Here is a 15,922-nt window from a genome sequence, read left to right on the forward strand (position 1 = left end):
CGGAAACGTACCTACACAGGGGAGGGAATAGCCAAGCTGTGGGTCATGGATGAACTGGCGGTCATTCAGCATGGTCACACAGTACAAATGGAAGCAGTCCAGGCAGATGACATGGCGATGCACACATTGGAACACAAGCACAGGACTCCTGTTAAAGACAAAGCAGTGAGAGTGATGAGCAAGGACTGGACTGAACTCCACAGAAAGCTTAATTTCAAACTTCTGATTTAATAATAATTTTTAATTCACAGTACACAGGGTTGTTACAAATGTAAAAATAGAATTTATCCTGGTATACTGCAGAAATTTTAAAAAGAGATGGTTTGTAATATGAATCAGAAATGAGGACATGGAAGTAAAGCTTTTACTGAAAGTTGAAACTTTACTGAAAACCAAAATCTAAACCAAGAAAAGTCCTTTAGTAACAATCTCCTTTGTATGAGGTGAGGAAAGATCATATATGGTAAAACATCAAATGGTGATAGGTAGCATAAAATAGATATGTGACTATGTAGGAAAGTAAAGATTTTGTGAAAACTACCATGTGCCTTCAGCCTCTCAAGGCAGCCATTTGAACTCTGCAATGAAGGCATTCTCTCAGTAATAAAGAATAAAGTAATTCAGCTTCTGTTGAGAGGTGTGGAATTCAGTTTGGGAGTGTGACATCTAAACTTAAGTGCTGGGCATGAATACGGTGAGAAATTCTATATGGTAAGTGAGAAATTCCTGCTGCAGTTAATACACTTAGAGGAGGCTGGAGCTGATCAGCCTCCAGGTACCTGCAGTAAGGTGAGCTGAGTCATCAATTTGTCTGCATTACCTCCTATGGGATTATTCATAGGACCCTCCTACGGGTCCTGCATTACCCAGCATGGGATAAGCTTCCATGGACCATTACAGGAGTGCAGACACCCACCACACATGCAGAGACTAAATATGGCCTGACAGAGCCAAGCCTGACAGAATACTGTGGAGATACAGAGAGGAAACACTTGAAATAAGTGAGGACAAACAATTTTACTCCTGAGGTGGCCTGCCCTCAGAGACTCTCCAGTGACAGTCACAGCAAGGACAGCCAGAGAGCCCGTGGTTTCCAAAAGTCTGTCCAGGACCAGCACAATGAATGTGAAAGAAAAATTGAGTAAAACAGAAAATATTACACACACATGAAATGTGCCTTCACTGCAGGAACACGCCAATCAAACCTAATGGTTTTGCTTTGATATAGGGTAACTTCTGCTAACTCCTGATGGACATAATTGTCTGTTCCAAAGTACAGTGTGTTATAAATTATTTCTTATCTTTCGGAGCTATTACCAACCTCAAGTCTCAAAATGGCAAAAAATAAAGAGAGATGTGTTAAATTGAGCACAACAGTGAGATTCCCACTCAAATGCTGAATTACTTTACTCCTTTAATTGCTTATGAGTGAACACAGGCAGAAATTCACCCCAAATTTCAATTTTTTTAGTAACTAGGAAGAAGTATAATTATTTTAAAAAATAAAGGTATGAATTCTCACACATTTATGGTACTTCAGGAGACACGTATTGAAATACAAAATTAAATACAGCAAGACTTGTGATAAAATCATTGGGGTTAGAAATACTGCTACATTTTCTTTAAAACCTGAGATGCTTTGAAAATCCCCTGAAAGAGTAAAAAAAAAGACTTCAATGTGGGAATACAGCTTCAAAATGTAATCAGTAATTTCACATACTGTATACAAGCATTTAATCTTCCATGAAAATATGTTTTAGTATTGTACATACTATAGAATTCATGGCAGTGTGTTAGTATCTCCAAAAATATAATCTCTGTGTTTTAAGGATTTTCTTGAATAAAGCAGCTTAAAACTGAATTAAATAAAACCTCCCCATTACTAATCCTTATTAGTTGCCCACTTGCTGTTTTGAATGTACCAAATAATAATTTTTAAAAAACAGCTGTAAGGCAGAGTGAAAAGCTGATTTCTATGAGTTTAGCTCCGGTCAGTCCCCAAATTATTATGGAGAAGTAGAGGAGCAGTTACCTTGTCCCTACAGTGCAAAAGTCCCTATGGTCACCAGTCAAATGTAACCTTCAGAAAAACTAGAAACACTTTAGAAAAACCCCTAATATTTCTTCCTAAATTGCAGATATAATAAAATTTGCCTATAGTTTTAATGGATATCTCACTTTAATGGTTAATCACTCTTTTTTATTACTTCAGTGTCTGAGTATCTTTTCTAGTTTCATGGGAAGCTCCCTGGTTCTAAATTCACACCTCTCTGACCTTCACTTTAAAGACAAAATACATGTGTGTGGTGAGATGTATAAGAGAAAGCCATCAAAAGTGGAGTATTTTAAAGCCAGGCCAGAAATGAAAATAATGTTATTAATATTTCCACCTAAACTTGTACAAAATCAATACTAACAGCACTGCATTATGCAAATGAACTACTATGCTCAGTTTCTGCCATAAATTGTTTTGTGATAATTGATTTTGCTACTTAATATATCACAACTGTCAAAAATCAAAACTAAAGTCTCCAGAAGAGGGATAGCCATACATGTACATATTTAAGCTGCATCTTTATCTTTAAAAAAATGCTATCTTTTAACACCATCAGACTCCAAGCAATGTGCACAAGATAGATATAAATCTGGGTTCTGACTGTGTCAGAAAAAACAAGCTTAGCTTTCACAGCTCTTACACTGCCCGCTAATTTTTCAGCTCAGGCTGTGTCATAAGGCTTTGAGAAACTCAATCTGTATGCAAGGCAGATTGATTCAAATTCATTTGGCATTGGAACAATTGCTGCAGTCCAACATTTGCAGATTTTCTATCCAAAAAATGCAATTCTAGTTTAAGAGGGACATAAAAGTCTTGTTTCTGAGATCACTAAAGATGAAGACATAGTGATTATGATCACAATGCCCAGGTGAAGTTGGTGAATACTCATTTAGGATACACCCAAGAGTTATTGATAGAAGCCTTGCTTGCACCAAACACAATTTATTTTAGACAGGAGTATTATGAAAGTAAAAAAAAAAATTGCCACAGTGTAACAAGGTCCCTTCCTCAATCTAACAAAACAGGCTCGTAATGTAAATCTGATATATATTTTAGAAAGTGTTTCATAGGTTCTATTCACATAATGTGTTTGGCTGAATTAAAGGCTTCATGAGAATATATAAGAAAAATGTTTCTCACAGCAAGGGATAAATTCGTCCTTTTTGTTCACCAATTAGGAATGTAACCACTTTTAAAAATTGAAAATCCAACATTACAATGCATCATCAGAAATTTCCATAATAAGTAACGCATTCCTGTTCTCAGGTTCCTTTGCATTAGAATTTTATTAGTGTGCATTGACTTAAATGAGAAAGAAAGGAGACCCTAAATCTTTCTGCTTCGTGTTAGTACTGTTGGATAATTGTGGCCCAAAAACAGCAGGGGTGGAAGTGATGTCTGGTCCCTAAGCCCTTTCCTCCTTCCCTCCAGAGCAGCAAGGTGCAGATAATTCTCAGACAGACTACCACAGGATACTGGCTAAAGAAAGATACAAAGAGTTGATCTTGTTTAGATAAGAAGCATTCTGAGAAATTGATTGTTCTAGTACACCTTAAAAAACTCATGATGGTTATTATTGTATAGAGATTGAGTCCAATGGATGTGAGGGGCTACTAAGCAGAAGGAATTATTTGTAGACATAACAGTGGATCAGTTGATATATCTTGCAATGCTATCTGAAAAATATATGGGGCAATTTCTCTCTTGCATGATCCTTACTCTTAATGTTTTGAAAAAAGCTAGACTGAATAAAGGTTAAACAGCACACCACACATATGAGACCATTATTTTTTTAGAAAATGTGAGTAGCCACAGTCTGAAGCACTTTTGGGGAAGGAATACATCTAAGCCTGCAGAAGTATGTGAAATCATGTTGGACAAATCTGTGAAACCGCCTTGAGGTCATTTCTAGGTGACAGCTGGATTTTTCTCACCTCAATCTCAAAATCTTAACCAAATAATAACAAAAAACCTTAGCAGATGTCTAGAACGCTGCCTTGATGGGATTACAGTCAGCAAAGCAAAAATAGCCATGTGGAGTTCCTTTTTCTGCAGTAAATAGATATGAATGCACACAGCTATATCAGAGTCTTTAACCCCACCTATGAACACTATATTTATCAAAAAACACTTCTGTATTTCTAGCACATTTTTCCACTTTGTCAATCTTCCTGTACTTCAAAAAGCTTACTATATAAGAACTGTGAAATAATTTAATTTCTAAATGAATCTCTATGTCATTCCAAAGCAGGTCTGTTTTAGGTTTCAGGTCAGCACCATTCAAGAAAAGGTGAATCACTGAAAAAAATGTGTAAGGGAAAAAAAAAAAAGATAAACTTTGTTGACACAGACACTACAGGCACTCTCCTGCTTCATAAACAGCCAAAAGAAAACCAGAAATAATATCCTTGAGCAGCAGTCAATCCATTTTGGCTCTATCCTTGTAGCAGAACAAAATAACAATGCCTAAATAAGCCAAATTATTCATCCATCGTGTGGCTTCCTTATAGAACTGTATGTAGGAGAATATAGACTTCTAATTCCTACAAAGCTGGTGACACTTCTGGCTTTTCTGTCTATCACACACATTCCACACTCTTATTCAAAACTATTGAAAGAATTGCCTGTTTATGATGCTTTAAGAGCAGTTTTCTTACCATGAAAATACTTCCAGGTACTTTCTGATTAAATATGTTATAAAAATATATTAGAATGATGCTAATATTTCTATAAAACATGAATATAGAAAGTATAGAAAAATTACCACGGTAATTTGTGGCTTAGAATTTATACGGTTTGGAGGAAAGTAGAGCAACAAATCCTGATTTTTAATGAGCAATATGTTATTAGGATTGGTAGAAACACTGACCTATCAATTACAGGCAACTTGTGAGTAGCAATGCAGGCCCCAAATATTTAGAAAGGGTTGGCATTTGAAATGGGTATAAAGACCTTACCTGAGAAAAGAAAAAGTACTAAGAAAAGTACTAAGAAAGTAATATAAGATATAACTTTGCAATCAAGAATCCATCCTTCATGGATTCATGGACTTTTATGAACAAAAAAATACACCCCTACATTTCCTTTCCTAAGGGATTAAAATATATTTTTACATAGGCTGTTCTAATGAAAAAAAAAAAAAACAAAAACCAGTAGAGATAAATATAGAATCACCAAAAAACTAAGATATTAAATCATTCAAAACAACGACACCTTGGTTTTTTGTCTTTGATCACTTGTCACACAATGCATCAAAGGTCATGAAATGAAGGTCATGAACATCATGAGAAATCACTGTTCAAGCTTAAATTTTCTGGCTGTGCTTCTGTATAAAAATGTGTTCTGATCCACAGCTGTTAACTTAAAGAAGCATTGGCAAGTGAAATTTGACCTATTTTCTCCTCTGTTACATGTTTTCCTCTAAAATGTGCTTTCATATTTCTTATTTCTACTGGAAAGCAGTGCCAAGAGGCTAGAACCCAGAAACAGCCTGACTGTACTAAACCAGAGTGTAAGAGGAGAAAACAGGCACGCTTAAAATTAGTGTGCATGATGGCAAGTACTCCTTTCAGCAGTGTTCCTGTTAACTCTGTTGTTAAGGGTTTTTTCAGGGTATGGAAATAACACACATTATTGCCTGTAAAATCTCTGATCTCTCTGGCAGGCAACAGCATCTGCTGCCTGAGGACATGGGCAAGGGGATTCTTTGTTACATGCACTGGTACATTCAAATTAGTACCTGGTACTATGTGTTTGCTCTGCCTGCTTGCTCAGACATGCCTTGTATGAGCTGTATGCTCAGACACAATAACCACCCTTGCCACTAGCAGCTGAATCCTATGATATGAAGGAGTAGAAGGTGATCAGGCTGGAGGAGAAACATCCTGTAATGTATCAGATTCAGTTCACAGTGCTCCTCTGTGCAGAAAATAACCAACAAATCAGACATGCTTTGAAAGGAGATGGGTAGAACCTGCTCCTTTTTCTCCATCTGTGCTTGTAAAACCACACTAATGCTCCTCTGGAGAGAAAAGAAAAATACCTCAGTAACGGAAGGAAAAGACAAAAAAAGTGAACAAAGGCAGCAGCCCATAAACTGCCCTAACCCAAAGCCTGGTTTGCTTGCTGGTTACCCTTTGCAGCTTGCTGAGCTCCAGCATACTGAGAACTGATTCCTCCATACTGACACTCCGGCATGCAATGACCACCCAAGCCTGTGTCACCTGTACTCTCAGCTTTTGCCACCAAAGATGCTTCTTTCACCCCTCCCTGGATTTAAGCCAGGTCACAGCAGACTTTCTTCTCCTCTGAGGCAGCACCCAGCCCTTAGCAGCACAAGCAAAACTGCTCATCTCTGACAGCTCCCAGCAGTCACACACTCCTGTTAGCCCACAAAGCCTTCCTTTCACACACCCGTAACTTTCTGACTAGAGACACACAGTAAGAAATCAGTATTGTTTTTTTCTCAGGAAAAAAAACCAACCCATCAAGGTAACCAGTGAAGCTGGGAGAATGATGGGATATCACAATAAGAGGAAGAACCATTTTCACCTGTACCATTTTCAGCACCAAACAATCCCTCAGTAATTAAGGAGAAACAAATGAAAAAAGTAAAAATCCCTTCATATTGTATTTGCAGGGACCCCCGTGGCAGGGAGGACTGATGCATCTCACTCCATGTTCTCAGAAGGCTAATTTATTCCTTTGTAATACTATATTATATTAAAGAATACTATACTACACCAAAGAATACAGAAAGGATACTTACTGAATGTTAAAAAATAATAATGAAAACTCGTGACTCTTTCCAGAGTCTTGACACAGCTTGGCACTGATTGGCCAATGTGTCAAAATAACTCACACCAGAATCCAGTGAAACAATCACCTGTGGGTAAACAATCTCCAAACACATTCCAAAGGAGCAAAACAGGAGAAGCAAACGAGATAAGAATTGTTTTCCTTTTCTCCGAGGCTTCTCAGCTTCCCAGGAGAAAAATCCTGGGCGAAGGGATGTTTTCACAGAATGTGAATGCCACACCTTCCTATCTTAATGGCATTTTATTCTCCTGAGTGGTCCCACTGGGCCTACTGAGGTCCTGTTGACTTCTTTCAAGAATTTAAATCTTTAGTAATTTTATTTTGGTTTTACTCTCAACGTCTATGCTAGTAAAATTAATATTGTCAGAAAATGTTCTTATACCACTGGAATGCAACTGTCTATGCTGTTAAATTGTTAGAATGCGGCCTGACATGGTTTTTAGGCTTGCCAAATAGCAAAGTTCTCTCACAGTTCTTGGGCATAGTCCAGGGGTTACTGTGTGCTGTCTTCAACAGGCAACAGCAGTCTGCATGTGGACACTCAGGTTTAAAAACTAAGAGTCCTGTAATACAGATTTATGACAACAGAGCTTTAGTTTGGGACTGTTTTCTTATTACATCTTACCAAATTTTTTTTTTCTTACTTTCTGTTCCCAGAATCAAGCCTTTTGAGATGGCCTGTGAAAATCAATGTTTCTGTAAACGCATTATGCAGAAGAACGTTTCTAACACAAAAGAGAAGACACAATCATGAGCTCTTTTTGCCTTCTTGGGGATGCTTAAATCCCTGGAAAAGGTACAGGAGAAAAAGAATATTGGATATTATCTTAAGGGATGCTATCATATTATACTTTTCATTCCCTGGGACTCCAGGAGGGAATAGAACTTTTGGATAAAGCACGTCTCCACTGTGTAAATTTCAGTTATTCTCTTCCAGTTAGCTTTGAAAATACACCCTGGTGCATGAACTTTAGGACTGTATTTCTTAACACATAGAAAAAAAAAAAGACTGGAAAACAAAGGAAGGTAGAGAAGCAGAGAAGAGAGGAAAGAAAGATGGAAGAGGGAACAGAAGGTAGAAGGGATACATTAAGTGCATTTGCTCTTACAGAATTATCTTTCACCACCTTAATATTATGTTTTATGCTTTTTCTCATCTTTCTTTTCAAATAAGGATATTCAATTTATATGTTGATCCAAACAATAACTTGAGGGTGCTTGCCATTAAATGAGTCTTCAGTCTGAGCCAAAGACATGATTATTATCTTATAAAAAAAAAAAAACACCCTAAAGCTATTGTTATAACAAGACATTTCTTTATAGAAATCCCATTTTTTCAGCTCTTCACTGTCTTTAAAATATACAGATAACATTTTATCCTTTCCTCCTCAAGGAAAATACCTTAGCATAAATGTCTGGATGCAGTTATGTGAGAACACCTTCCACATCAGCACCTCCACTCAAAGGAAAGAACAAGCCTTGGGCTAGCAAGCCTCACAGAAGGCATTCTGACTTGGCAGATTTTAAGTGTTCAAAGCAGTCAATTATCTTTAGTAATCTGAAGAAAATAGTTTTGCAACCTCCACCAAAAAATTGTACTAGCAGTGAAAGTGGCTTTTTTATGTCATATTCATATTGTGAATTTCTATTTCTAATTTTATTACAGCTGTATATCACAACTGTACAATTTAAATGACCAACATGCACTCAACTCTATGCTTAAATTTAATTTCCCTCCTCCTTCTCCTTCTTCCCTACATGCCAACTTCTAGCACTTAAAAGAGTAAATGGAATTGACTTTCCAACTAGGAAAAACCCAACAGACACCACCACCATCACACCCTCCTCACCCAAATTAAGTTGTAAACTCGAACAAATTATTATAAATTTGAGAAGTGTAATTTCTGAACTGGGACAATAAAACTACACAGAAAATTCTCAAGATGCATAGTTATTAAATCCAATTCAAAAGAAGATTTTGGAAGCTAAAATAATTTTAGGTGCCTGTTTTTTATTTAATCTCCACATCCATTTTCACTAGTTTTATATTGCCTAACTGGAAGCTGCCTTGTTGGTCACCTCTCAAAGAATGTATCTATGTATGAGGTCTCAGGTAATGTACTGCTCTTTGTACATGAGAGATCCTGTACAAAGGATCTTTGCCTACCTGACCTAATAATCTGTATAACTCTAAGGAAGACTGACATCAATCTAAACAGAACTTTTCATTCCCATAGGAATACCAGATCTTGATATCTAAACAATGTGCAGAGTACAGTGAAAGTCAATAACAAATAAACCCATGAGATTTATCCCTCTCCTACACTCGCTGAATATTGCTGGAATGGAAGAAAGGGAATTCACAATACTGCTTTATAATATCATCTCTGAAAATCACATGGAAGCTATTTGTGATGCTAACAAGAACTGACTTATGACAGAAGACACATGGTAGGAAAAAAGAATTCTGGTGGCCATTCCCTCTGTTCTTCAAGCAGAACAGGATTTCAGGTAATGAAATAATGATATACTATTCATATAAATGTCACAGAATTTATATGAAGACTCTTACTGGGAAATGAGTGTGCCTGAAAGGGCATGTGTCTCAGGGATCTCACTAAAACTTCACTGCTGTCCATCTTTCTCTTGTTTTGAGAAAGCAGCTTCCTTCCCACCTCACATGTGGGAGTTATGTGACTGACACAGGGTGAGGGAAAAGGCATATGGATTTTTGATCTTACCCTCTCCTTGTTCTCCCTCACTATTTGCTTAAAGAAAAGAATGCAGCAAGCAAATTCTGCACCTTTCTCATAGGGGACATAATAGCCACAATTATCAGCACTAATGAATAGTTTTGACTCCTCATGTCTATCTACAGCTTTCCCAGAACATGTGGATCATTCCCACAGAGACTATTCATACTGACTCTTCTGTTACACACCCTCTCTGCTGGAAGAAGTAACCTGGCCTTGGGAGAGAGCCTTGGGAGGGTATAGGTAGAAATTTAATATATATCCCAGTAATTTCTAAGGAAGAAAGGAAGATAAATTAAAAAATATTAAAAGGCATTCACTAAGGTAAATTATCTTCTGACTTCAGCTTCCTTTTGATAACTCCCTGAACATACCATACTTAACTGCGTATGGGCTGGGGTCTGAATTATAGTCTAGCTATCAGAAAAAAACAAGGAGAGACAAAAAGAACAAGGAAATAGAATGGAAAACAAGGAAACCCACAATTTGACATAATATTAAAAAAAACTTGTTTGACATGTGAAATAATAACCTGGACATTTCCTGCAAACAACATGGACAATATCACTACTTAACTTCATAATCTACCTATATTTATTTACAGGCTGATCAAACCATAAACAATATACAGAAATCTTTCACTACAAATTGTGGATTTTTTCCATTACCATGGCAATGACTGTATATTTCTACATGGGGTCTAAGAGCTGGCTCAGCCCTAAGAAACCGTACACCACTAAAATGTGTTCAAGAAATACATTTGGACTCTGTGACAAAACACTTTCTGCTCCTTTTCTTGTTCAGTGAGCAGAAATACTTTATTATGCAAAACATACTGACAAAACAAACAAACAGAGCATCATTTAATTCAAAATGTAGCCCAAAATAACAAACATTTCCCAACACAAAAGCTTATGGAACTCTTGCATTTTCTCTGTTTCAAATTATAGGGCAGCACCAGAAAAAATGACAACCTTCGTATTTACCAATGATCATTGGAAATTAGATCATTCACCAAGCCCTATCCTCTACTTTGAACAGAAGCATTCAGACTATTGTACTTTCTCTGATCAATTGAAATATTAGATATGAAAGCGGTACTTCAAGGTATAGTTTTTTACCTTTAAAATTTCCTTGGAGTTTTTATATTCATAAGTTCCTAAAAAAATCAGTGCTGTTTAAAAGAACACATTCACCTACTTTGCTTCAGAAAAAAACCTCAAACCAATCAGAATATAGAGAAATGACTTGATTAGATTTTGGCTTTTACTTTAGATTCTATGCAAAAATAACCTCTGAGATTAAGACTGTATGTGGTAAAAATAAAAAGGGTTTTTTATGTTAACAATCAAGCAAAAGTACATTTGATAAACTGTAGTCTGTAAATTGTGTCAGATAAAATAATGAAAAAACCTGAAACACAAAAAAAAATGCAGATTTTTCTGCCTTGAAACCCTAAAAGATGCTTAGAAAAAAGCTATTCTTAAACTAGGGGAGCCTTGTTTCTTTATTATGTTTCAAAATAATCAAAAATGCCACATGATATACATGGCTCCATTCACAGAATAAACTGCAATACTTCCATGGGATATTAAATTTCATATCCTAAGTTACAACTCATGTACATGACCCATGTAAAACATTATTCAATTGCACCATTATCAAGTTTACATGTGACAATACTGAAAAATGAAATGTCAACAGATGCTTGATATTTAATTGAAAAATAATTCTAATTCATGTATTTTCTACCACATGTATCATATACTATCAAACTCTAGTTTGATATTTTCTACCACATGTATCAACTCTATCAAACTATCAAACAAAGACAAACTTTTCTGGTAATAATGAAGAGAACCTTGAAATTCACTGATGAGAATTGGAGGACACTCCAATGCAAAAATGCAGCTGTGCAAATTATGTTAACAAGTAAAGACAGGCAGAGAACAAACTTGTCTGAAGTCATACATCCTCCTCTCAGTACCATTTCATGTCTTAGAAAGTAGTTCATACATAGGATTTATGCTTTCTTCAAGAGAAAGGGTGCTGTCTTGGGCCCAACCATCACACTAATTTCTAAACAGATGGACACAGCACAGACTTTGATTAGCACAAAACCAATGACTGAATCTGGTAGGAATTTGTTGTTGCTTCTCTGCAGTTACAACAGAAATGCATTGCATTTCTGCAAAAGAACAATTACATCACAGCAACAAAACCTACACAGAACACTGGCATTATGTTTCCAAAATGACTAACAGAAAAGTTAACACTTGTCACTTCTTTTCTTGATCTGATTCTGTTTGAATTATAACCAATTGCTAAAATGTTATTTACTTTATCTGACCACAATTTGGCCTTACACTTCCTTGAATAACTACAAGGATATAATTCAATGTGAAAAACAACATCTTATATTGACAAGGGCAGACCAGGTGTTTTAATCACATCTAAAAAATTTAATTGCACAGCAGCTGCATACAGAAAACATGTTTGCACCTGTACATCTGCTTAATTTTAGCTGAAAACATTCTGCTTTAGCATTCATTGGACATCTCTGCATTTTTAAATGGAGGGTGACAGAAAGTTCATTTCTGAAATAAAACTGAGAAAAGTTTTACCAAAACTTCTTTGTCTGTCAAAACGGTATCTTTCTCCCTCCACCCCAAATACTATAATCAACCTGTTTTTCATATCACTTATTCAGGAGTTTGGAGCACTGGTTAAGGCCACTGAATCTCACTGCTGTACTTTGCCTGACCTGATTTAGAGCTCATAATTAATTCAGAAAAAAAATGCATCAACCAAGCTAAATTGGTGAGTGCAGTAAGGCATCATTTTTTAGGATGTTCACAGTACTACTATTTGCACCAGGCTTCCTAGCAGGTGCATCTTTGGCTACACAGGTACTGGGGCAGACTCTGCCTCACTCCTTCTTTGTGGAAACTTCTCAAACTGGAAGCAATGTGCAGTCTGAGAAGGAAAAAGAAAAAAGAAGCAACCAAAACAAATATAAGTCTTGAAATGACAACTACTAGGAACAGTCAGCAATCCAACTGTATGGATTCGAGAAAAAGTTCTAACAGAAACTGCCAAACCCTGTGAGCATGGTTGATCCCTCAAAGAAGGTTCAGGCCAATTTTTATCAAAACTGACTCATACATTCCCCATTATATAAGGTACAAATTATGTTTCCCACTCTGTGGAACATTAGCTACCCTGACAGTGATCTGTTCAGCCATGTGTGATTCATTAGGTGTTCCTTCTGTTTCTGAACATGAGCTGTAGAAGACAGCAGCCCTTGAACCCCAGCCTGCTTTGGCAAAGTGTGAGAAGTCAATGACACTTCCTTGTCTCGTGGCATCAGGAACCCGCAGCCCCTGGCGCTCTGAATCACCACCCCACACGTGCTCCTCTGCATGCTGGAGGGCTGCAGCTTTTAGAAATAAATATAAATAAATACAAATAGTGCCTGCATGGGCACTTGGGCACTTCAGTGCACTTGGGCAAAGGACATTTTTATTTGAGGACTAGCCTCACTACAGACAGCATTGTTACAAGGGGTGAGGTTTATCAGATTAGAAGCGACACTGTTAGTATTCAGGACACATTCCCAAGTGCATATGACATGTCAGCTGCTTACATATCTTCCAATTCTGTCTCACATATTCCTTTTAAAGTTAAACATGAAGTGACAGAAGTGTAGAAATATCTGTGTCCTGCACTCTGTGAACATAACAGCTATAAAAACCACCTTGACATGTCAGCTGACAACAGAAAAATGTCCCTGATCTCTGTCGAGGCACTGTGATTCCTAACATCAACATAACTCTGTTACTACTTGTAACAGAGAGTAGAATTGAAAATACAGAATCATGAACTTCACAATTAAATACACATATAAAAAAGAGTGTGAAGAAATTTATTTGCTTGCCCCCAGTCAGAGTTTCAACCTTTGCTCCTCTTTGTGTATGTACATCTACCTATTATACCTTACAGACACTCCAGAGATCTAAACATATGACTAGCTACTTGTTTATTTCAGATCTTTGTAGCTATTTTCTTTTTAAATATATTTTCCTGCGTTTTCAGTTGACAGATACAACAGTTTCAGCAGCTAGTTCTTTAATAATTTGAATAAATGAAACACTCCCTTTCCTTCAACAGCAGCAGCTCACTTTCCTTCAACATTAATTCCCTAATACTTTGGGTTTTTTCTCTCTTTTCTGCAGGTTCTTCCTTCAACATCTCTCTAATTCTATCTTCAGCTATCATTTTCAAATCAAGGCCACTTTATTGTACAAATTCCAACTTCTAGGAACACAGGGGCAACAGGTTTATCTTCATTTATGATAAACACAGCACGCTGTACATTGCCAAAGGATTTCTCAGTGTTATTCATATTTAGTTTTACATTTAAGTAACTACTAAGAAAACCTTGACCTTTTAGTATTCATTTTTGAGTAGCCATATGATGAAAGAAAACCTTTACCTGACAGTTGGCTGGTAGGTTTGGTTATGTTGGCAGGGTGTAGGAGTGGGGGTGGAAGGGAACTGCACCTCTTTAAAAGCCACACATGCCCACATGACCTTCAAATCCTGCACAAGCTGTAAATTCCATGGGAGACATTTCTTATGTACCTTGAAAGGTGAAGAGCTTCAGCAACCTTGTCAAGATTCTTATCTGTACTCAGAGGATGGGGCCTAAATTTAATCTTGCTTAGTTCTGCATTAATCAGAACTGACTACACACTGAGGACAGTGAAACTGTAGTCAGCTGTAAAACCAGTGGGAGATCAAAATTTTCTGGTAAACAAGCTACTCACAGCTCTCTCTCATGGTGTTTCTCAGATAATGGGTCTCAAATGGAACAATTGGGAAATTGCAGCAAAAATGTCACATGTTAATGGAACAATCTTAAAGAGGCTAAAATTTTCAGTCAGGTCTTAGGGGTAACAACAGTGCACATTTTAAAGATGAGATGAAATGAAGCCTATTACAAAATACTTGCCTTCAAAATGGGCAAAGAGGCCACCTGAAAAGTTTGAGGAATGAGGAACTTCTAGCCATTTATCCAATTTACTTGTTTTTTATTTATTTTTTGCTATCATTATTTGTACAAGCATCTTATATTCTAAAATGTCACTATTCTTATCTGTCATGGATATTGCATAAAAGTCTTGCTGAGATAAAACTAATGCACCTGTTTCTGGGAAGCAAGTACCTTCAAATGTTTTCTGATGGTTTAATATTAATGCTCCACAGTAGAGGCGATACTTAATCACCCTAGAAACCGTGTTAGTGCAACATGTAGTTGCTAAGTGAAATGTGTAAATGTGTAACTAGCTGATCCAAGTGACAGAGGAGCAACAAGAAAAGGTGCTCTGCTAGCTTTGATGCTTTTAAAAATGAGGGGCTTGTTGGATCTGTGAGGGCTGAAGACAGCCTTGGCTGCAGTGCCCATGAGACTGTGGAATTCTGGATGCTGAAAGGAGGAGGCAGAACAAGGTGTAAAGAAGACAGTCTCTTTTCTGTGCTGTTTGGTGACAGAACCAGAGACAAAGGACATAAACTGAAACACAGGAGCTTTTACACAAGGCAACAAGGAGAAAGATTTATACTGTGAATTTGTACTGTCAAGAGCTGACACTGATTTCCCGCAGGTTGTGGGGTCTCCATCCTTGGAGAAATTCCAAAGCCATCTGGAAATGGTGTGAGAAATTTGCTCTAGGTGATCCTGCTTCAGCAGGGGCCTGGAACAAAGGACCTCCAGATGTTCCACAACTGATTTTTGAGTCCATGATTTTGTGAATTAGATATTACCATACAGTAGAACAAATAAAGCTAAAAATTACTATGTTTTGTAAAAGTAATGCAGAGTTGCACTGTTCATTAATAAAAGGTGACTAACTTCAACTGAATATTGCAACCCCAAACTGAAGAGTGTACAACAAAAAGGAGGTTCTGGGTAATATAATTTTTAAGGAGAGAGTTATGACAGCAGATTATTTCATTTTGGTCGTGGTGGGATCACACATACTAACTTTAGCAAGCGCAGTATCCTTTCACTCCCATGAGAAACAAAACTGCTTGCAGAGCTCCTCTGTACCCTTGTTTAATCTGTGACACTGCGATTGGAATTTGTCACTCTAGGAGCTACATCTGATGTTACAGCCTGAAGCGGAGCTCAACCAAAATAAACAATCTGCTCTATTCTGCTTAGACTAATACGACAGTGATGTAAGCCCCAGCACAGTGGAAAATGCATAAATGGGCTGCCACACAGAACATG

The 15,922-nt window shown here is 37.1% G+C and overlaps 1 protein-coding gene across 2 annotated transcripts in view; it reads right to left on the reverse strand.

Moving 5' to 3' along the window:
- PRKN (parkin RBR E3 ubiquitin protein ligase) overlaps positions 1 to 15,922 on the reverse strand; it is a 675,810-nt gene that overhangs the window by 266,550 nt on the left and 393,338 nt on the right. For both annotated transcript variants that reach the window (XM_064414870.1, XM_064414871.1), the window contains one exon: positions 12 to 148. In XM_064414870.1, coding sequence (XP_064270940.1) covers positions 12 to 148 — 137 coding nt within the window. The remainder of the gene's footprint in view (positions 1 to 11; positions 149 to 15,922) is intronic.

The sequence above is a fragment of the Passer domesticus genome, chromosome 3 (assembly GCF_036417665.1).
Source record: "Passer domesticus isolate bPasDom1 chromosome 3, bPasDom1.hap1, whole genome shotgun sequence".
Taxonomy (NCBI): Eukaryota; Metazoa; Chordata; class Aves; order Passeriformes; family Passeridae; genus Passer; species Passer domesticus.